At 43.8% G+C, this 23,352-nt stretch overlaps 1 protein-coding gene and 1 long non-coding RNA gene across 3 annotated transcripts in view; one reads left to right on the top strand and one right to left on the bottom strand.

Moving 5' to 3' along the window:
* The window catches only part of SESN3 (sestrin 3), a 43,647-nt gene extending 27,781 nt beyond the window's left edge, over positions 1–15,866 (bottom strand). For both annotated transcript variants that reach the window (XM_062639340.1, XM_062639339.1), the window contains exon 1: positions 15,756–15,866. In XM_062639340.1, coding sequence (XP_062495324.1) covers positions 15,756–15,854 — 99 coding nt within the window. In that variant the 5' untranslated portion in view covers positions 15,855–15,866. The remainder of the gene's footprint in view (positions 1–15,755) is intronic.
* Positions 15,867–15,992: 126 nt separating this feature from the next.
* On the top strand, positions 15,993–23,047 carry LOC134174401 (uncharacterized). The gene is made up of 3 exons (XR_009968629.1): positions 15,993–16,921; positions 21,211–22,278; positions 22,507–23,047. It is a non-coding gene; the product is annotated as an uncharacterized LOC134174401 (long non-coding RNA).
* Positions 23,048–23,352: the final 305 nt, after the last annotated feature.

Genomic DNA, 23,352 nt, shown 5'->3' on the forward strand with positions numbered 1-23,352 from the left:
AAAATATTAGATTAATGTAAGAGCAGTACACAGCAAAATACTCCAAGAATATATTTTCCTTAAAATATATTCTTGGAATATTTAAATATAAATATATCTAACGGACTCCACTGCAATTCATGCTGGAACATTCTCAAGTGCTACAGTATTCCAGCAGACATCATCATCACCAAGAGTTTATAGGAAGAAGATGCGTTTAACTGCAGGTTACTATAAAAGCAGACTGGGAGAATTGTTTAACCAGGGACTGGCACTGAGGCCACATTCTCTTACCTCTCCTCCTTGGCACTGCTGTCATATTGATTATAACAAAGAACAGAGAGAGACACAATTCAGGCGCAGTGTGCCTTAAAACATTTAGATTTATACTTTTACCATGGGTAAGACTCTTACAGTCACGTTCGCACCATAGCTGTTAGCACAACTGCTTCTCTTCTAGACATACTGAAAGCTAGCTTTAAAGAAGTCCTTGGCTAACATGAGTTTTACAGAAGTCCTTGGTTAACAGTTCCTATGTCATGCAGGCGCATGGAGCTCAGCTACACAACCTGCTTGAGACGAACATTAATCCAGCCACTGCTGAGTTTCCAGTTGAAATGATGAAGCTAGAAAGATCAAACTGAACAGTAGCATGAAGAGATCTGGTCACAGCAAGCACAGAGTCCTACCTTTGCACTTTGATGGAAAAAATAATAACAATATCCTCCTCTGATTAGCATCTCAATTCCACTCCAGTTGCAGGGGAGGAAGCTGGGCTGTGACCTCTGCACCAGCTCGCTAAAATTGTTTCCTCCCCAGCTTCAACTACTTGCATGACAGGCAATAAGGCTGGACTGGTGTGCTGGTATGTTGTATATTGTATATATAATATACTATATTAACATACAGATATTGCATATATATTAATACTGAAGGTATTTTGCTGGCTGTGTTAGTCAAGCCATGTTCATAACTATCGTCAAACACTACATATTTACTAACTACTGAACACTGAAAAAGCTTTACTAGCAAAGTATGGAAACCCACCAAAGGGTTTAATATCAGGAGGCAAAGGCTGAGGACCTTTCCAACGTGAAAAGCTGTTTGACCTGTGGCTATGAGATCTCAGACCATACAGTCCTGCTTCCCAGGCACTTCCACCACTTGTCACCAAATATTTCAGCCTGCAATGTCACTGTCTGGTTACAGCACTTGTTTCTTGTAGCCCTTCCCTTAAAATGCAGGAGGCGATGCTCTCTGCCTGCCCCCCTGATCAGCCAACTGGTGAAAACCACTGAACCAGGATGTTCAAGAGGAAAGTCTGAATTATAGCAGAGGAGCAGCACATCTGCTGCACAGGAGCATTTGTTACCTGGAGCATATTACAGGTGCTTCTTTGCTGCATCTCCAGGAAAAGACAAAATCACAGAAGCCCCAGACTCTAGAAATAAACTCGCCACGTATCCCTGCTGACACTCCCCCTTGATAAGTCTGTGTCCTTGGAGTGTATTCAGCTCAACAGAAACTACTACTGCGCAAATAAATAGTGTCCCAGAACACTCTGCTACAGAAACATGCTGCCAAGCACCTTTCACTAACTGGGTAGGTACTATATAAAACCAAATTCTATTCTGAGACATAAGAAAGTCAAGCAGATGGCAGAAGCATAGGTTTCCAAACTGCTTTTGCCACACATTTAGGTACAATGATCATAGCAGTTATTTTAAATTCGTGTGCAGGAACTAGCTTCAGAGTTGTGGAAGTAACTTGCCAAAATTCAGAAAATCAAATTCTCTCACCCAGATAAAAGAGGGAAATGTGCTCAGCTTAGTACTGGAGCTTCCCCAGCCAGCTTTCTGCCATCTTTTTCACATAGGATTGTGAAACACAGTAGCTTGAGTCTTGGAAAGCAGCTCTGAACTACTGAGCTTGCTGTCACAAGCATGTCAAGCTATTTTAATTGATTGCCTCCTGGCTGTCACAGTCCATGCATAGTGTGCTTTTACCACCTCCAATAAAAGGATTAGGAACCAATCAGCAGGTGACAAGCTCAAGCAGAGGTACTTAACCTTTTCCACAATGTGCAACTATGCTGTGCAAATCCCTGCAGTAAGATGCCGTGGACACCTGAAGTCAGCGTGTGTTTAAAAGTTAATTGTTCGAGCTTATGGAAGGGGAATGCAATAACAGTTATTAAATGTACATATATTAAATATAACACCTCCATCTTAGAAAGTCAAGTTGCAAATACTTGAAGACTGGGAGACAGTGCTGAGGGACTTAAAATGGAACTTGCTCCATTTTAAGTCCTCTTCCTTAGATACCTTCCCTTGGCCACTGTCAGAGACCAGGACACTTGAACTGCAATCTGACCCACTATACCTGCTCTATCGCTGCTATATATCTGCAGCAGATTGGTTCAAGAATCTTGCTTAGTCTATAAACGCTAAAAAAATGAACCCTGTTTTCTAATAGAGGTAGGAAGTGGCATCACCTAGTCGGGGAGCTGTTTTATCTAAACTGGACCACTGTAGAAACAAACATTGTGCTAATCCAGGCTAAAAGATGCATGGAGCTCATTAGTGCCCGGGTGAGCACATTTCCACACTGTTCAAATCAGGTGGCATCATATCATTTAGGTAACATATAATTTACTTCCTAATCTGGAGTTCATTACACTTCAATTATTTACTGTTTTTAGGAAGGAAATGTTATTTTTCTCCCTTTCTGAATTCACCTCATCAGAAGTTAGATCTGAAAAAGGTGACAAAAAAACCCTTTAAGAGTTAAAATACGAAGACAATATAAATATGTACCCTCCCTACTCACCTGATGGGCAGATGATGTTTGCTTAGATTGATGGTGTCTACCTGGAAGAATATAAGCAGACATTGGCTATGCCACCTCACCATAGAGAACTTCAGCTAAGCTGTTCACATGAACATTCAAGCTGCCGTAAACATACTAAAACAAGAGGCTGATAAAAGGTTTCTAGTTTGCAGCAAACAGAACTTAAAATTTTAAAAGTTAATCCATTGGAAAAGCATTTTAAAAACCAAGAAGCCCCCTTGGCACAAGTTTCTAAGACAAAAGCTCATGTACCATTGATGACCACTGAGCATCTTTATTGCAGTTCAAAGAACATAAGGAACACTGATGATGCTGTTCTCAAAGCTCTGCCTGGAAAGGGACAGTCCCTCTAGACATCCAGAAGCAGAAATGTCCTCCTGCTTTAAGAGAAGCGCCTTTTTTTACTGTCTTTCTTTGGTCGATGACTCAAACAGAAATAACGTGCCAGACAAAAAGTAAAATCTCCCTGACTAACACGCTTTTACCTCTAGCCTAAAGGTACAATTTCCAAGAGCAAGCGCCTTGCTGTCTAAGCCAGGAGTTTAAGCCTTTTTTGATTAGTTGACTCGTAAAAGCATTTTTCAGAAGGAGGTGGTATCTATACCATTCCTCTGAGTTTACTGAAATAAGTTTCCATACAAAGTCTCCTTGAAAGAAGTCCAGAGAAATCTTATAGGTGGTAGGGCCACAGATGGAAAACCACGGGTGAGCTCGCTTGATTCTTCACCTGATAGGAAATCCTAAAATAGTCACCAATTAGAGCAAATTATTCCTCCAAGGAGTCTTGTTTGCAAAGGCTGGAGACTGCTTGACAATGAGCAAGTAGCTGACATGCTAACCGGTTTGATTAGACTGGGAGAGGTTTGGGCAAGAGACTGCTGAAGGAAAGGCTTCATCTTGGAAGCAGCAACTTGCTGGAACAACCATAACAATACTTGCAGTCGGGCAGATTCTTCCTCTTTTCCCTCTCTTTTAAGAACATTTTGCCTCTTGAACTATGTCTTACCAAAGTGACTCATGACTGAGATACAATCTCCAAAACACACTGACTTAATGAGGCTGAGCTGGTGGCAGCAAAGACCTACACTACAAATGTGTTGCCCTGAGAGAGCTTAAAAGAGATGCTGATTTTATAAAATGAAGACTCCTAACTGTTACGGAAGATTTACTGCATGTGAATAGACATGTCTAGAGACAGATCAGCTATTCCTGCTCTCTTCAGCCATCCAGGCCAGCAGACTGGCAAGACTTCAGATTTACCTCCAACCTCGGGGCTGAAGGCACTACTGTCTCCCTAGATTAATGCCTACACTTTTACACTTTTACTAAGAGGACTTTTGGTTACATTTTAGTGACTTAATGACTCCACAAAAAACTCACCAGTGAGTACTACAGAAATAATAAATACAGTTTATACCCTGCCTGAATAAGGACTTTTGTGGTTATGGAAGAGTGATTAATGTTCATTGTCTAATGAGACCTTCCACTGCTCCAGTCTGCTTGTGCTTTTCCTGAATGAAGTCACAAACCCAAACTGAGACCTTTGCATCACAGTAATCCCAGCCCCTAAAAGACTCATCTACAGCCTTTATCTGTGCCCATCTTAGCTCTGCACAGACAGAACTTAGACCATTCAATGGGTATTCCAACTTTCCTGGGAAACCAGAACTAGTGCTGCAGACCTAGCTCCTCAAACAAGACAAATTACTCATGATGGATGGCTGGATGCTGCCTGTAAGTATTCACGAGGCACAGCTTAACCCAAAGGAGTGTCCCATACAAAACAGCAACAGCACTGGATAGTCAAACTGCTTTTGCTTGTACTGCAAGTTTCTGTTGGATAAATAGGTCAAGTAACTACAGCTTTATCTAATACCTTTTGCATAAATGACCTAAAGAGCAGGGGCATGGAGGGAGACCTTCCTTCCACCTCCACTCCCATTCTGCTTTTCTAAGCAAAGCGTGAAAGACAACTCCAGCATACCCTCCCCTGGTGCAGAGCCTTCTCTTCCCACTCGTCCTGCTCAGGTGTAACAAGCACCCAGCTCCGTCTCCCCTGAAGAACTACAAGGCCAGCTGCAGGCTCCTTCAGCCTTTAATTACGTTACAGTTGACCTTTTCAACCAACACACCTTTTCTTCTAACTACTTGTGAAGCACCAGCATTGAAGCGAGACAAGTTTTAAACCACTGTCATAAAAGTTACCTATCTCAAAGCAGGTTCTACCTGCATGAGCCCTGATGTTACTGCCTCATCCAATCTTTTCCCAGTAACACAAATCCTATTGGAACAGTTTGTTTGAGCTTTCTGGAAGGAACAGAAGATGAAAATTTTTTACTTCTCCTGAGTGTTAATACAGCATAAACTAGTTGGGAGTTCTTCTGATTCAGCATTTCCACTGTGTTTGTTTAAATGTGGTGACTGCAAAATGTAAAACTATCAAATATGGTGAAGAAACAGAATAAAATATCCTATGAGGAAGAAGACAAAAGGCCACATTGGAGTCTAGTATAACTTTAGAGCTTATCTTCTGTATTTCAGAGGGAAAAGCTAACCAGTCAAAACGAACTGTTGACTAATGAGCATCATGCACCTCAAGTGTTGTTTTAGTTCACTTCCTACCACTAGGGCCTGGAAGTTTCCACCGCAGGATGTTTCTACTGCAGGATGCTAATAGAGAGTCCTGGTTCAGAGTTTTCCAGCAGTAGTGCTCTTGACTGCTCCAACTGAGTTAAAGAGGACTTAGAGCATGGGTGCTAAACCAGCTGCCATGGCATCCATTGGGTGTTTCAATCAGCATTTGGAGGGAAAGAAAAAGGTCGTAACAGGGAGAGAAATGTGGTGCTTTAACTTTAAATTATCATTTGTAGTGTGTTGTTATCAACTTACTATTACACAAGACGAGTGACAACTTGTGGACTTTAACAGCATGCTTCTACCTCATATACACCTCACACTATGTAGAATGTATGTGCACAGCCACTCTGAAGTCCAGATTACGGAGTGAGCAGTATGGGCGCTTCCACATAAACGATTGTCTTGATTTTCTAACTCTAAGCTAATTATTGCAGTCAGGCAATGAGTGCTCAGTAGAATAACCAAATCCTGAAGCTGATTTCCAGGGAGGGCCAAGGTTCACTCTGCTCGCTGAGCAGCCAGCGGGTATTTGCATGCAGGCAGCACAGCTGATTTCAAGACACAAAACATAATGTAGTAAAGCAACATTTCAAGTGTTCCTCCACACTGGATAAGATCCAACTGGTGTCAGGTAGAATATTTAGACAGCGTGTAGGCGCTCCGTTTCACTAGAGGTCTAATCAAGTTTCCAAATGCTAGAACAAATTACTATTTCCACACCTCTAATCAGGAGCGAGGGTGCTTTACTAAGGAGAATGTCAATCAGCTCAGAGGGAATAGTTTTTATTTTTCCAGTTAATAGGGATAATTACATTAAAACAGATTTAGAACCATATGGCCCAAACCCCTCCAGATACATTTAGCCAATAACGCAACTATATTCCCTTTACCACATGCTGAAGCAGGAGATATTAAACATATTTACAAGCAAATGCTATTAAATTAGGTTCAAAGCTGTTAAGATACTGTCTTATTAAGTAGTTTTTAACTGCACAATTCATACAGAGGAGAGAACATATGCTGACATTCAGTTGTTTTGTTGGTATCAGCCAGATCAAATCCAACGCAGTAATGAAGAGCCCAGAGACAGCTGAAGGATGATTTTGAGTAAGCAGCTCTGTAGTGCTCTACAAATGGCTACACCAAGACAGCTAGTACTTCTTCACTATCATCAACAGAACTCTATTTTACTCAGGCTATGTGAAATTGCTCAGAAGCACGAATTCTTCATGTCCAAATAACCTCCAAGTCATATTCAATGTTAAGTTTTGTGTGAAAATGTTACATTACTTGCAACCATTCTCCCTAAGGAATAATTTAATGGATCCTTTAAAGTATCAAATGACTCTGAAACAATTAACAATTCTCTGTAGTTTCAAGTCAAAACTAAATTCAAAGCTAACATGCTTTAAAACAGATACACAGTTGTGACATATTGGTTGTATTTATGAGTTTATTGCTCATTCTGAACAGATGAAAACCTGATTTTAAAGTCACCTTTCGCTTTTCTTCTGAACGTCTTCTGCACTTGAAGAGACAGTAGAGACCTATGGCTCCACAACATTCTCAAGAATGAAATTTCTCCTGGCTTTCATACATGGTAAAGTAACATGTGTGTATGTGGGAAGACTTAAACCACAAGCCAGGGGGTGGTCTACACACTGACCACACAATACGGAGCAAGTTCATAGGAACTTCTTGTGTGACGCAGGCTTATCGCTTCAATTCTAGCCTACCCACAACACATGAAGCCAGGAGTAGTTCATATTCCTCTCCATGATTATTATTATTCACCTCATTCCCTGAGGAAGGGGACTGCAGGTAGCCTCACACTGTTACCAAGTTCACTAGGCTGAGCTCAGAATCCATGAGGTATCCCTTGTTGGTCTAACAAAACAAGGTGCTTACCTTGAGAGAAATATGAGGGTCACTAACAAGAACAAAGTAGTTGTTCAACCAGGAGGTTGTATCTGTTTATCTGCTCTAAATCAGGTAACCAGGGACATTCAGGAAAGACTTAAGACATCTTTCTAGATTAAGAGCACTAACTTCTCTCTTCTACCCTGAACACCATCACTTGCACCCTGTTCAGCCGTGCCAAGCACTAAACCCTGGAAGAAGAAAGCCCTTGCTTCAAAACACCTTACTTTCAATTTAAATAAGATGTGAGAATGAAGATACTTGAATAAACCAATGGTTGATGAAGTCTATATCAAGAACAAAAAAGCATTCTATACATGTAATATTAACTACTATCTACACTGATATTTTGCTTCAACTGATAGTCATCCAATGTCTGACATGCAAGAAGCATCACAGAAACTTTTAGGTTGAAAAAAAACCCCTTTAAGATAATCCTATAATAAAATTTAGAAATCAGTGGTTGAGAGACATTTAAAATTAATACCCCTTGATCATAGCCTCCCTATTATTAATAACCTCAGTTTGACCAGAGTGGCATACCAAGAACCCCATGGAATTTCTTAAACTACCCCTAACACATTAAACGGACTGACTGATAGATAAACAGCCAGAAAAAAATTGCTTGTGCAGAATATCCCTACCTCCCTGTAATGGAATTTCACAAGATATTTGAGTCATCTGCATTATGCTCCCTATAGCTTTTACTTAAAGCACACAGACTACCAGGCTGGGAAGCAGAGACAACAATGGGAAGGACCTCTGCATACAAACAGGAACACCTGCAAAGAACAGAGAAATTAAACAGCATAAATTATTTCCATACAGGTTTTTCCAAAGCTGATGAGGTGCAATTTCTCATTAACTGAGGTCTCCCTCCTGACAATTTGAATTTCTTTTCTATTGAAAACACCCCTTTTCCCCCCAGTCTGTCCTGACCCACTTAGACAAACGCCAATATTCAGCCTGGCCAGGCGAACTACTGCAATCCCTCTTTATTCTCCAGCCCTAGAAATGGAAATATGATCATAAAATCTCCAGACCAACTCCCCTAGCTACACAAAGCCAGGGGAGAATTTTACCACTATCTTCTCTCACTGAAATCTCCATAGTCAGATAAAAAGGTTCAAATAAAGAACCAAACAAGTATTAACAGCTCCCTCGCCAATGTGTGAGAGAAGAAAAAACAAGGATGTTCAATGAACCATATTCTATTTTTCAGATTTCAAAACATCGTCATTTAGAGAGATGTGAGATTTGAAGCACTAATTAACTAACATGCATACATTTAAATCAAATGCTCACAGAGTCCACATCTACAAACCACAGCCTACGATTCAGCTAATGCAACGCACCACTGCTACCTGCAGCAGTCAGTCTTAGCAGAGGACAACCTCCATGCTCGGTGAACCCACTCCCAATGCTAAACCTCAAAGTTTCTTCTGGAGAAAATCCTCCTCCCCACTTTCTTTCCTTACCTGCCTCCACTCCCTGCCTGTAATTCAGGGAAGACTGTGTTTTTGCTTTTGTTTTTTAAAATAAAGGTGACCATTCTAAACCAGTTTGGCTCTTACGAGGCCTCATCTTGCAGCTTTCCATTGCAAAACAGCGTCCTTCACCAGAGGTTCACTTCACTCACACCACTTTCATTACAGGTCTAATGAAAATGTAATAGTTCTGCCTTCTCACTTGCAGCCCATAGGACTAGAAAGGTTCAAGGGAAAAATTTTACACTAGCTTTTAAGGTGAAAGTGGAAGAGCACAGGAACCCTCAAGACCAGCACACACGTGCAAAGAGCAATAACACTCCTGATTTCAGGTAATGAAGCCAGTAATTACATGGGGAATGGAGAAAGAACAATTATTTCAAAAGGCTTTTTATCTCTGAAAAGATACAATACTCTGCAAGACTCTAGAGGATGGGGAAGGACAGAAACCATAGGCAGTCTTAACTGCCCTAAAAGGCTGGGTTTGTTGCTCTTGGTTTATAGCTTTAGATTTTGGACCCTCAAAGACTCATTTTCTCCCCCAGCTGCACAAGTGGGGTTAATGGAGGAACGACCCAAGCTGGTTTCACCATGGCAGTGCTCCAGGGGACTGGAAGACACAAACAGTGAAGGCAGACACCATGTTTTACACAACAGAAAGTTGCTAAAATTAGAACCAATACAAACACAGTTGGGTTTTCATGACAGACTTTGCAAATCACTTTGAGAACTCCTTCAGGAAGAGGCACGTCAGAGGTTTAAAGCCACCTAGGCAGCCATAAATTAAGACAACTACAGTGTGAAGAGACTATTATTAAGAGTGGTCAAACTATGGAGACATCATTTCATTTTACAAAATAAGATTCTCTGTGACAGTCAGGATGGTTGGGATTTCCAAACCCAACTGCACTATGCAACTCACAAATAAGAAGAAGATGTTGCCCTGTGGAAAACCCAGGGTGTTTTCCAAGCAAAGGCATAGCAATTTTCATCTGCTTATGTTCAGAGTAGATTGAACCATGCTGACTTTCCTCAAAATAGCTGAGATGTCCTTGAAGGGCCTCTTGATTTCTACAGAACAGGTAACAGCATCTCCATGCACCTTCATGACTCATGGTGACACATATTTTAGCTTACATGGGCTTATGAGACATGACATTAGACTATTTTTGGTTCACTTTTGGGTTATTTTCTTACTCACCCACACAGAACAATAAAATGAATGAAAGTGTGTAGTTTTTTTTGGTTTTTTTTTTGGGTATGACCTCAACTCCTGAGCTCAGGTTAGTGCTATTGTAAGCACTGCATCATTTAAGGCCACTTGCCCATTCTTCTGTCTTAAAAGTAGGTGCTTTTTTTGACAGCACCAGAACTAGAACAAGCTCTTCCAGAACCTCACACCTATGGACACTTCAATTTTCCAGCCTAAATGTATTTATGAACATTTTATATCCATTTACTCTTGAGCTAATTTCTCCCCACTGACTCTTACCATCAGATGTATTTATAGACAGGGATCATATCCCCTCTCAGTCTTTGTTTCTGCTGGATTAAAAAAACAAACTCTCTTAGTCTCCTCCTGCAAAATCAGTACTCCCTTTCTCTCAGCTCACCTCTAAGCCTGTTTAATTAGGGTCCCTCCTTCCTGGTTTCCCTCCTCCCCACCAGCACTGCCCAGCAGGGTGAAAGTAAGCTGCTGGTCCTCCTGCACACTGACATCCTTCTACCTCTTCCAGGGAGCTGCTCTTATTAAAAGTTATGAGTAACAAACAGCCAAGCCTATAACTCTTACACTTCATACCACTGCATTTCACCCCACTTCTAACTACACCAGCGCTTGAGGTCTCCCAACTGTGAGATGTTCCTCTCCTTGAGCCAACAACATTTACCCCTTCTGCTATGTGTATGTCTTCTAGAAACAGTCATGCTCTCATTGTGATTTGAGGCAGTTTTAAACCAGGTTAGCTTCATGTGATCCTCTGAAAATCCACTGGTAGTCTTCTCTCAGCACTGTGACTTCCCCTCTCAGCATGGCCCACTACCATCACCAGTCCCATCACTTCCCAGTCACTCCTCTACAATTATCAGGAACAGAAAAATAGACAAAATGCGTTAGATCAAAGGTCCCTATTGCCCAGTAACCTGTCACTGCCAGGGGACAATAGCAGACATGTAACAACTAGGAAGGCATACAGGCACTATACTGGAAAGTGTTGCTCTTTCCTATTGACAGATCTTGTTTGATTTTTGCTGTTACGAATTTGCCCAAATACTTTTCAAACCCACTTAAACTTTTTTTGTATTTGGACCATTTTGTGTTAGTAAATCCCAAAGTTTAATTTGACCTGACTTGCTAGTGCAGCAAGGACTTCAACCTTTGACATTAAGTTAGATGTTTAATTAACAAAGTCTAGCTTTAGTCCATACAAAGCTTCCAGAGCAGGACACTCCAGCAGACGTCTTACCAACAGCAGAGTAGTACATCAGACCAGTGTGACCTATTTCTGGAGGTATCATGTCATGCACATTTTTTCACTTTCGAAGGAGCTGATTCTCCCCCTTTACTCTTCCCTGGTGAGACCCCACCTGCGGTGCTGCATCCAGCTCTGGGGCCAACAATGCAAGAGGGACGTGGAGCTCTTGGAGCAAGTCCAGAGGAGGCCAGAACGATGATCAGAGGCTGGAGCAGCTCTGCTCTGGAGACAGGCTGAGAGAGTTGGGCTTGCTCAGCCTGGTGAAGGGAAGCCTCTGGGGAGACCTCAGAGCAGCTTCCAGTGCCTAAAGGGGCCAACAAGAAACCTATAGAGGGGCTTTTCACAAGGACATGTAGTGACAGGACAAGGGAGAACAGCTTTAAACTGGAAGAGGAGAGATTTAGATTAGATATACACTAAAATTCTTCTTTGTGAGGTGGTGAGGCTCTGGCACAGGGTGCCCAGAGAAGCTGTGGCTGCCCCATCCCTGGCAGTGTTCAAGGCCAGGCTGGACAGGGCTTGGAGAAACCTGCTCTAATGGAAGGTGTCCCTGCCCGTGGCAGGGGGTTGGAACTGAATAAGCTTTAAGGTCCCTTCAATCCAAACCAGTCTGGGATTTTATGATTCTTATATCTGTATGCTTTTCCACCAAAATTTGCTTCAGTAACTCAGGGTGGTGAGGAGCACTGATTAATTCTACCCATCATGTTGATGGCTATTTCCCTCTCACAGGATCACCCTGATTGGGTATGTCTATGAGAAATGGGAACATATCCTGAATTTCACAGAACTTTATCCAGGACTCCAGCACACAGACTGGCTCAAGCTAGAAGGGTCAGCTAAGTCGGGTTCATTTCCACCTTGCTAACAGCAATGGAGCCTCATAAACGACACTCCCTCATCACCCATTTTCTCATTGCCCATGTATCTCCCTCACTGAAACCTAACACAAACCAAATATTTAATCCTGGAACCAGGATGTTTATACTCATTTTCTTTTCTATCCTACCAACTTGTATGTACATGTAAAAGAACCTTTTACTTCACATGCTTTGCAATTTGCAGCTAAGCTTGAACAGTTGGCAAACTCTCCCTGTTCCTACATTTCCTGACATATCAGGATTTTTCCATCCCCTGAAGACTTTTTGCTTATTCCTGAAAGCCTTCCTGAAGCAGTTATTTGTCCAAAGAAATACTGAGCCCTTCCTATATATTCTCTTCTTGCTTACTAGGGCTATTGATTCTGTTTAGGCAGGAGATTCCAGGGTTTCCATCAGGCTCCAGACCCCCTCCAGATTTATACCCCATAGCTCCCTGCCCAGAGACTCCCCTAGACGTTGCATTTTCAAACATGAGAGCTGGATGCTGTCCTGGTTACTGCAATGGCAGCAAGTCTCAGTCACCTCTAGGAAAGACTTGGCTACGGCACTCCTATGCCATTTTAAGCACTTTTCCCACTGATATGCCACACTTTTGTTACAAAGCCTGCCCATCAATCCCATGAACCAGAGCTACTCATCTTATTTTGCTCATTCTTCCATTTATGTTAAGCTGAGCCAAAGTATTAGCCTCGGCTCTCTGTTCAACAAGCTCATTCACCAAAGCCAAACCAGCATCACCTATTACTGTTTGTCTCCTTTTTTTTTTCCCCAAATCAAATAACGATATAGCTGTCCTGTCTATGCCTAAGCACTTCTGATTAGCAGCAATTGTTCTGCAAGTAGATCTGGTTATTTAAAGTGTCTCATAACAATAAAAAGATATGATTTCCGGTTAGGTTTAATACGAAAAACCTTCCTCATAGGCAAATTTAGCCCATGGATCTGTAGCAAGTTTCTAGCACTATCCTAATAGAACTTCATATATTAAAACACATCTTGGATTAATTTGAGATTAGCTGAAACCTAAAGCATTGCACCTAGACTTTCCTGTTTCCCTGTTGAAAGAGAAACTTTCCTTCACCTATGAGAATCCAAAACCTGCTAGGCTATTTCAGATTTCATTACATCCCACTGAGTAGAAAGCTCCCTTTCTCCCTTCTAATTCTGACAACAGCACTACCTAAGCTGTGAGTGCTCAAGTGGCATCAAGTAAAGACTCAAGACTGAGGAGGGCAGAAGAGATTCAACATGTTTTAAGACCAATCATTTTTCCAGTATATTATCACATGAGCATTAAAAAAACCCCAACACCATCAAAAGAACAGATGAGGCAGCACTTAGCTGAAGATTATTACTCTGAGACTCAGGTCAAATTTGCATCTCACTTCCACCAAGCCTTTTTTTCCCTGTTTTCTACTTGCATCCTTGCCAATGAAGTGCAAAAGGTTAATTTTTATTACACCAGCTTTTAAATAATTACAGATGTAGTCAGAAGCTTTGTACTTGTGTTTATTGTCCAGCCTAAGACACAGATGCAATGATGTCCGAGCCCAACCACAGAACACCCATATTTCAAGTGGGTTTCATGGGCTGTCACTCAGTTTCTTCTTTTCTCTCCCCAGTTTTGCGATGAAAGTACTTGAAATAACCACAGACAAAGCAGGACAGTGCTGAGCTGCCTGCCCCAAGAGACCCAGCCGGGTACTTACGTTTTACCATCACCCTCCCACAAAATGATTAAAAAAAGAAAGAATAAAGTAAAAAATAAACCTAATCTGGTGAGTTTCCTGTTACCAGAAAAGCAACATCTAGCCCTGCTGTGCTGTTGCTCCCCCCCACGCTCCCTGATATTAACGAGGTATACAAAGAAGTCCTACCCAGCAGGATGAGGCTATGGCTTCAAAAAAAAATCCAATGATTTAAATGTAATTTTAGATCTGCAAGCGCTGCCAAGCACCACTTTATTTGTCAACAAAACGTTTTTGATTATTTGGCAGAACAAAGCAAGCTCCCTCCCTGCTTTCTCCACAGACATATTTGGCACCGGTTAATTTGTATGTCTTTAGAAATATGTCAAGTCTGAAGCTGTTTCAGGCTTTAACCCCGCAGAACTTCTCTCTTTTAAGTACTTGTTTTTCTTAAAGCAGTAACAGCAGCAAGTTAAAGCCAAGGAGGGATTTGATCCTGCAACGAAATGGTTAAAAATCAGACTCTGCTGATGTGGGCTTCTCTGATCCATTCCATTTCTCGCAAGCTGAGCTAAGAGCTGAGCACCAAGTATCAACTGTAACATGATCCAAGAGTTTATGGAAAAAATAACTGCACATACCAAGCATGCACATTTAATAAGATTTTGTTGCCATTAAAATATTGGAAAAACACGATTTTTTAGGATCTGCTTCTCCCCCGAATGATTTTTTCAGTGTTTCTCCTCCCCCCTCTCCTCAACACACACCTCCTTTCCAAAAAAACAAACCCTTAAGAAGAAGGGAAAAAAAAAAAAAAAAGCAGTCCTACTGCAGGGAAGAGAGGCTTGAAAAACAACTTTGATTGGCACTTGGCCTGACCCACAGAGGAAGAAAAACAGTTTTTGGACAAAGAGCGCAAATATTTGAGCTCATTGACTTACAGGCTTTTCTTAGCACTTGCAAGAACCAACCTGGAGCTGAATGTATGGGGAAGAGATTGAATTAAACCAAACCCCCGGACGGCACCGCGTTCATCCCGGGCGCTCGGGCTGGCTCGGCGCGTTTGCACAGCTCAGCAATTTTAATTCATTTGCGCTGGACAAACAAAAAGCACCTCAACTCATGCTCCCCGTTAAGCAGATGTCGGGAGGAGGTGGTAAAGGGATTACCCTTCTTCTGAAGCACCCAGGGTTCAGCAAAGGGGCGGCTGGACACTGCAGGGGTAGGGGTTAAGGGGTTGGGGAGGCGGGTAGGGGCTTTTGGGGGCTTTTTCTATGTCCTTAAAGCTCTGATTTTCTATGTCTTTAACGCCCCCCGCCAAGACCGGACGGGGATTGCAGTGAATTCTGCCGGTTAAGTACGTGGATAAACTTTCCAAGAGCGGCTGAGCCCCAACTCAACCCCCCCATGCCATAGGGGAGGCCAAGCACCCCTAAACCCTCCGGAAGGTGGGGAGGCAGCCCTGTGCAGGGGCAGGTGACACCTGCCCCGATGGGGGGAAGGCAATGGGGGTGCGGGACCTAGCACCCCCCGGCACCGCTGGGGCCGCATCCCTCCTGCCCCACACCCCACACCCCCGGCACCCACCTCAGGGAATGCCCCCCAGATCCCCACACACTGCTCCGGCTGCCCCACACACTGCCGCCGGTGCCCCACAGCCCCCACCCCACTCCCCTCCATCCCCCCGCCCCACTGCTGCCCTATGGCCCACTTCTCCTGGCAAACCCCACCCCCCCAAGTCTCTGCCCCATCGCCCTGCTCCAAGTCTTTCCCCCCTCGTCTCTCGCAGGCCCTCAGCTCCCACCACCTCACAGCGACCCCCCCCCCCCCCCTCGGTACCTGTCTCGGCACCTTCCGGCAAATGCCGCACACCCGGTACTGGCCGGCGGCGGAGGCGGCAGTGGCGCTGCCCACGGGGCCGGAGCCGAGGCGGTTCATGGTGCCGGGGAGCGCGGCTGGGGTGTGTCGTATGCAAATGAGGCGCAGCAGGCCCCGCCCCCGGCGCGGCGGGCTGTGAGGGAGCGGCGGGCAGGCGGGCCGGAGCGGGGTGGGTGCTGTGCGGCCAGCTTCGGCTGTGACCGCGGTTCCGCTCGGGGCTGCTCCGTTGCGGAGCCATCCCCGGAGGCCCAAGTGTTAGGGTACGGACCCGGGGTTACCGGTGTGCTGAGTGCAGGCCCGCTAGGCCCTCGGTGCCCCTTCCTACAGCAGCTGGTCCGTTAACCGTGGCCGAAGGAGTCCGGGGCGGGGGTCTGCCTGTGTGGAGGCCGAGCTGCTCTGTGCAGCAGTGCCCGCTCTGAGGCGGCAGGCCGCGCATGCAAGGACAAGACTGCTGTGCTGCCAGGCAGAGCAGCATTAGGTATTTGCTTTAGGGGAACGATGGGAGCACGCATGTGTGTGTTTGCCTCGGGAAGCCGGGATTGTTAGAAATGATGAGTCAGGTTTTCTAGGCTCCATGCTAATGCACGGAGATGGAGTGTGTAATTAGGACAGAGGCAAATCTATAATCTGCAGCCTGAGATAGCTGGGGTATAAACCTCTCCTTTACATCATGGCATCGCCAAAGTTTTCCTTGTTTGTGTGCTCTTCAGCTTTAGGTTTTAAATACGTCTGTAATGAGCTTTAACATGTAGTCCCACTGACATAAAACTTTATTAAATATCGACCATTATATAATTCCTGTCTTGAAAGATGATGGCATAGATGGATTTGATTTCGTTATGGAAACAATACTATAGCCCTATGAAATTTCCGAGCAGATTTGGGATGTTACATACATTGTTTCCAAGGTTTCTCCTGGCAAAGCACTTGTAAATCAGCTGCTTGAGAACCGTCATCTGCTTTGCCTGAGAATACTTTCTGCAGAATGAAGTGTTGTGTAATTTAGTCAACTGGCTGCCTAAAAAGGGCACAATGCAATTAGTGATTTACATCTCTTAAAGGAGACTGATTGTACCTAGATCTGATTGCGAACTGCTGAAAAACTCCTCTGATCAGGCTTTGCCACTGTAAGTAGAACCCCATCCACAGAAACACCCCTCTCCATTCTTCCCCTTCCATCCACAGCAAATCATCCTCCATCCTTCCTCTTCCATGACAGCAAAATCCTCCTCCATCCTTCCCCTTCCACCCGTTTCCAAAGGGATCTTTTCCTCAGGTGGAGCTGCCTTCAGCAGACAGGCGCTCTATGAACTCTGTTGTTGCCAGTCAATTCAGTGTGGAATGCGTCCAAATGTTGCAGTCACAGGCTGCCATGCAAAATGCTTGGAGAGGAATAAATGGAAGTGGGTTTCTTTTTCCAAGCAGTGTCATAGAAATGGCATCCCAATGTGAGAAAGCAGTTTGCTTGAGTGTAGGTATTTGCTATGCCAAGTCTGAATCCCATGTGCTGCAGCATGGTGCTTTTAAACTGAGTGACAAAGGGGAGCCAAACAAGTTGGTTTCCATCACTTAATTTGAATGTAATGCTAAAATCATAGAACTGTTTAGGTTGGCAAAAGACCTTTACGATTATCAAGTCCAACTGTTAACCCAGCACTGCCAAGTCCACCGCTAAACCACGTACTCAAGTGCCACACATGTAAAGATGTAAGTAAACAATATGAATGATGTAAATGGCTTTTTATTTCTTGCTGAACTCTGTGATAATGTTATCTGAAATAAGTTTTGAAAGAAGCAGAATAGGATCAGTTATAGCCACAAGCAATGGAGAGTTGACTTTTCAGTACAAGAAGCATCACTTTGAGTCATTTACTGTCAAAGTGCCTGCTTCAAAACTCAAATCCATTGGCAAGGATGGTAGCAGGCAAGTCTGAAACACAGGTTGGAGAATGATTCTGACTCAGCTATTCTTAATATTTAACACTGGGACATTGGCGAACACTCAGATTTCAATAACTGCATCCATTAATTTATTTTTATTTCCACAGTGGCAAGAACACATGACTGGGCATCCTCAGAAATGGGATTGGATCCCTTTTCTCTGCACTGAAATGATTTCTGCCTTGAGTGACAACTTCAGACCTTTAGCAGAGCCCATTAAACCAAGGAAAATTTCCCATTTCCCAAGTGTGAAAGTTGGGCTGAAAATTGGAGAAATTTGATATCTGCTCTCTGTTCTGCCACAAACCTCTTGTGCAAGGGGTGGGATGTGTATGCCCAGATGCTTGAAGTATTTGGTTGACTAACCCTCACTTAAACCATAAGCGCTTAAGTACCTTTGTGGCTCCCAGTCTTGCCTTTCAGTGCTTTAGTAGCTGAGAAATGTCAAGAGAAGCATAAACTTTGAAAGTGTTTCATTGGTTTTGGAAACAATACCTCAAATGGAAGTTGCCTGTAATCCTTTCCTGCACCCAACAGGAATTCTCTTGGATATATTTTCTGAAGTTTGTTTTTTTTTCGCTGCATTTTCTTTTTATAAAGAGTTTTGATGCCTAATAGAGATCAGAAGTTGACCTAATAGGGCTAGATGCAGTGCTTATCCAGTACTAGGTAATTAGTGTGTAATGTGTAGATTATAAGAACTTCGCTTGTTCCATTTTGAGTTAAACATATGCAGAAGCTCTGCAGAGTAAAAGCCTCTCTTTGTGCAAGCTGGCTTCTTTGTGAATGTATTCATATTCTTGGAAGTTCTCCTTGTAAACTGATTTCTCAGAAGAAATATTGCAAAAAACATTCAGTGCTCCCTTCACAATTGTCTGACAGCTTTTATGATCCAACGGCACCTCACTCTCCATCCACTGCTATGGATTTCTTTCAGGTTTTGCCCAGTTACTGAGTCGTACAGGAAAGCAGAAACCTGGAAACGAGGTAAATGAGTTACAAGCAGCCTGGCATCTTGACCTGCCTGGAAACTCAAAGAAGGTTGTCAGTTTTATAAACCCAACCAGTCTGTTGAGGTCACCTGGAGAGGCTGCGAGTCATTGCCATGTGTGGGAAAGGTGGAGACCTCTGTTTTCTTGATGACACGGAGCATACTGGCTTGAGACCATCACATCCTTCCAGAGAGATTACTGACCTGCCAAGGTAGAGTTGCACAAGTGGTATGGCTTTAGACAGATTTTTATCATCAATGATCATAACTTTTGCAAAGTCTGAAAACCAAACGCTATGATGAAACAAGACAGGAGCAAACTTCCAAAGGAAGTACGGATTTCTCTGCCTCCTGAAATCATCAGATGCCTTTTTGGCAGGCACATTGCAGCCAGGTGTGGACTGCTGCCCTTGCTGTAGGAGTGGATGAGATGTGACAGCCTTTGCTAGAAGGCCAAAGTTTTCCCAGTCCCTTATGCCATGTTAGCCTTCAAGCTAACATGGTTCAAACAGATTGACTAAGAACCATAGCTCATCCAAACGTCAAGCTGCTCCATCCCAGAATGAGCACTTATACCACGGTTTAACACTGATACCAGCTCTGAACCCCTGCTGGGGATCCAGTATTTCTGCCTGGAATTTCCTGAAGAGAAGGTTAAGATGGGGACACAATTGCATCTGTCCACCAGGGATGGGGCAGTGCCCCATCATCCCCATACTAAAGAATCATTACATCCAGCAACCGTCCCCTACACAACCAATCCATGAGAGAGCACGCACAGAGTGCTAAGTTAAAACTTAACAACAGGGGAGATTCAGGTAAGATGTAAGGAAGAAGTTCTTTATTATGAAGGTCATGAGACAATGGCACAAGTTGTCCAAGGAAGTTGTGAATGCTCCATCCCTGGAAGTGTTCAAGGCCAGGCTGGACAGGGCCTTGGGCATCATGATCTAGTGGTCTTAAGGTCCTTTCCAGCCCAAACCATTCTATGATTCTATGATTGTTCTTGCAATAAGAAGTACCTATGTAGATCAACCGTACAGTATTGGCTCTGCATTGTGTCCTGGCAAAGCCAGTCTAGCTGCTACGTACTGTGCAGGCACTATCGGAGCATTTGGTATGTCTACATGATGCTTCCCAAGCTGTGCACCTACTGCACAAAGTGTGCAGTGCTTTTGTTGTTCATACATTAATGCAAAAGCTTGATGCTTCCTGAAAAGATTGGACTGACAAGATCAAGAGCTGTAAAATCGAACTCGTTATGCAGTGAATATGTTTGTGATTCATAGACCTCCAGCAGCTCGCAGAGAGAGGAAAGGAGGGGGCAGCTGAGTTCTGACAGGATTGCTGCTAGAAATCCTGCATGAAATTAAAAGATCCTCACGGTTTGCCCAGAAGCGGGGAAGGAGGGCATGCCGGAGCACCCAGCTCTGGAGCTGTATCCACTCTCCCTGTCCGACTGCCACAATAAAGCGCTGCGTGCGTGGTTAGATGAGGTGGTTGACACATGTCACATGCCTTATGTTTCAAGAGCCCGTGAATCATTCAGTAAAGCCATCCCAAACATGGATACATAGGAAAATAAATGTGGTTTCTCCAGGCCAAAAATCCAGCCCATTGCTATTACGTCAAACGAGTGATAATCCTGCTTTCATTATCGTGGTGTTTGTTGCACTGTTTTGCTCTCATTTGCACAGGATTTATATTGCACTGTTAGGGGAAGGAAGGGCAGCAGATAAAGTTTGTGCCCTGAGTGATGTTATGCACGCTTTGACACTCCAAAACGACTTCCCATCCTTATGATTACACATCCTAATTTGCAAAATGAGTGTTCAGATAATTGCAGGAGACAGGGAGATGTGATAGTTTGTAGAATTCTTCCTCCAGGGTGGGGGCACACGCCTTTTCATTTACAGCCTTTAAACCCTGACTAGATAAAGCACTCAAAATTATGTTTATCATAAGAAACAATTACAGCCTGGCGCAGGGGAGCTGAGCTTACTGGCCTAATAGGCCTTTTTAATATCTAATTTCTTTGACAGTTAAATAACTCAAAAAAGGATTAAATCACTACCCAGCCAAGAAATCTCTTGTCCTCTCTCTTTATGTTCTGCTGTGGTTTGCATGGTAATTCGCTAAATATATTTCAACATGTTGTTTACTTCAGCCTTCTGAGACCACACTGGCCAATGCTGTGAGCCTGTAAATAGGGATCATCTGGAAAAAAATAAGCTATGCTTTGAGTTAACTTTGGAAGTATTTTGTCCTGTACAGTTTCTGGGAGTGATACAGCAGGGAAATGCGTTAATTGAAAAAGAATCTGAAAGGCAGGACAAAGGTAGCCTGGTCTTACTCTCTGCAAAAGGAGAACTACAAGTAATCCCTTGCAATGTATTCGTATTAGTGTTGAAGATAGCCATACCTAGCAGATTTAACGACAGCAGCAGGACTATATTTGGTGACAGAAATGTGTCTCTCCTCCAGGGCTGGAGGTGGAGTTCATGGGATGGACATGCGGAACAGGGACAAGTCTGGGTCTTGGCACTGGCCACGCAACCATGGTGTGAGGCACTGTGAAGAATGCACCTTAAGTTTCATCCGTCTCCTAAACATGGGTGCCTGCATCAAAGCTGTGGTTATGGCATCTCTGTGAGATGTTGGTGTCCTGCAGTGCTGTGGGTATGGGTCCAGGAGGCAAGACTTCCTCCAGAAGACAGAGGAATGCTGCTGACCTTTGGCTGGGACATGGGAGCTTGTGCCTTGGCTCCCAGGTACATCACACATCGCTGAGGAGTACAACCGAGCCACTGCAGGTCAGGCTGTGTAAAAACACGTTGAGCCCTCCTCTGCATACCATGAGTTCAAAAGCCAAGGAGCCCAGAGAGAGCAAGCAGGAGGTAGCTGGCTCAGATGCCTGCTGGCTGGGGTGGTGAACTGGAAACTGGGTTTTGCTGCCTGTTTCCTTGCACTGCTGTGGCTCCATTCTGTGCCCAGCCAGTGAGAAGCACACAAATGTCTTTGGCTGAAAAATCCTGAAATGTCTCAAGCAGCAGAACTTGTCTGTTCATATTTTGCAAATGAAACACATGGTACGGCAGGATGCCACATTAAGAATGGAGCTGATCAGTGAAATTAGCTTCCTGTATTCACTGGCAATGTTATGACTTTCATTATTTTCAAATACAAAAAGCAAATACAAAACTCAACAGCTTTTGGGATATGGCACATAATTTAGGTCCATTTCCTATTGAAGACCCTGAGATATGAACATAAGTATGTTGGAAGATCAGGCTGAATTATGGCAGAGTTTTATTCTTTGTTTCTAGACAAAGAAGAGCTGAAGTGCTGAAAGATTTGCATCTGTTATGGACTTGTCTTCTTTTGATTTAAAAATGGTTTTACCCTGTTTCATTATTTTTCTGACAGTTACACCCTGAAAAAACAGAGTGTTAGTGAAATGGGATTTCCTCAGAAGGTACCACACTTAGAAGCAATTAGGCATGTGAGTGAAGGCAGTTAGCACATGGGATCTTCCCCGGCAAAATCAGCTAAGTGCTGAAGGCTTGTTTGCATGGCATGTTTCTTCTTTCATCGATTGCCATCCAGATGCCAAGAATATCCTTGGACAGGAGAGGTTCCAAATGTTGAGATTTAGTCTTAAAGCAAGACCCCTGAGGGGGAGATTGCTGACTGAACCAGCAGCACAGCATGCCTGTGTGGAGCCATGCAACCCACCAACCTTGGCACTTCTGTCTCCTTCCCTCCTTCATGGCCAGGCAGTGCCCGCTGTGACATACCAAAATACAGCACGCAGGATGGGCCCAGCCATCTGGTACTGCCGAGCAAGAGGAAAGGAGCAGCAGCTTCCCTGGACCAACATCAGCCGACTCCTTTCTGCTCCCGTCTCCTCTAGCCTGCCAGTTTGTCTGCTGCCAGATGTAACTGCATGACTCCTGCATGTAGATTTGCCTTTGAAGACTCTCTGACCTATTTCAGCCTGGCTTTGCAGTAGGCATAAGCTCTATTTATAATCTTTGGAGAGGGGAAAGGGAGGGTCCATCTGGAAGGGGAAAAATTGAAAAGATCATAGAAAAGATCATAGAACAGTTAGAGATGGAAAGGACATTAAGATCATCAAGTTCCAACCCCCCTGCCTTGGGGAAGGACACCTCACACTAAACCATGTCACCCAAGGCTCTGTCCAACCTGGCCTTGAACACTGCCAGGGATGGAGCATTCACAACTTCCTTGGGCAACCCATTCCAGTGCCTCACCAGCCTTACAATAAAGAACTTCTTCCTTATATCCAATCTAAACTGCCCCTGTTTAAGTTTCAACCTATTACCCCTTGTCTTATCACTACAGTCCCTAATGAACAGTCCCTCTCCAGCATTCTTACAGCCCCCCTTCAGATACTGGAAGGCTGCTATAATGTCCACACACAGCCTTCTCTTCTCCAGGCTGAACAGCCCCAACTCTCTCAGCCTGTCTTCATACAGGAGGTGCTCCAGTCCCCTGATCATCCTCGTGGCCCTCCTCTGGACTTGTTCCAACAGTTCCATGTCCTTCTTATGTTAAGGACATGAGAACTGCACACAGTACTCCAGGTGAGGTCTCAGGAGAGCA

This window comes from Pezoporus occidentalis, unplaced genomic scaffold (genome assembly GCF_034315485.1).
Source record: "Pezoporus occidentalis ecotype Australia unplaced genomic scaffold, CSIRO_AGI_Poc_V1 ctg6, whole genome shotgun sequence".
In the NCBI taxonomy this organism is placed as follows: Eukaryota; Metazoa; Chordata; class Aves; order Psittaciformes; family Psittacidae; genus Pezoporus; species Pezoporus occidentalis.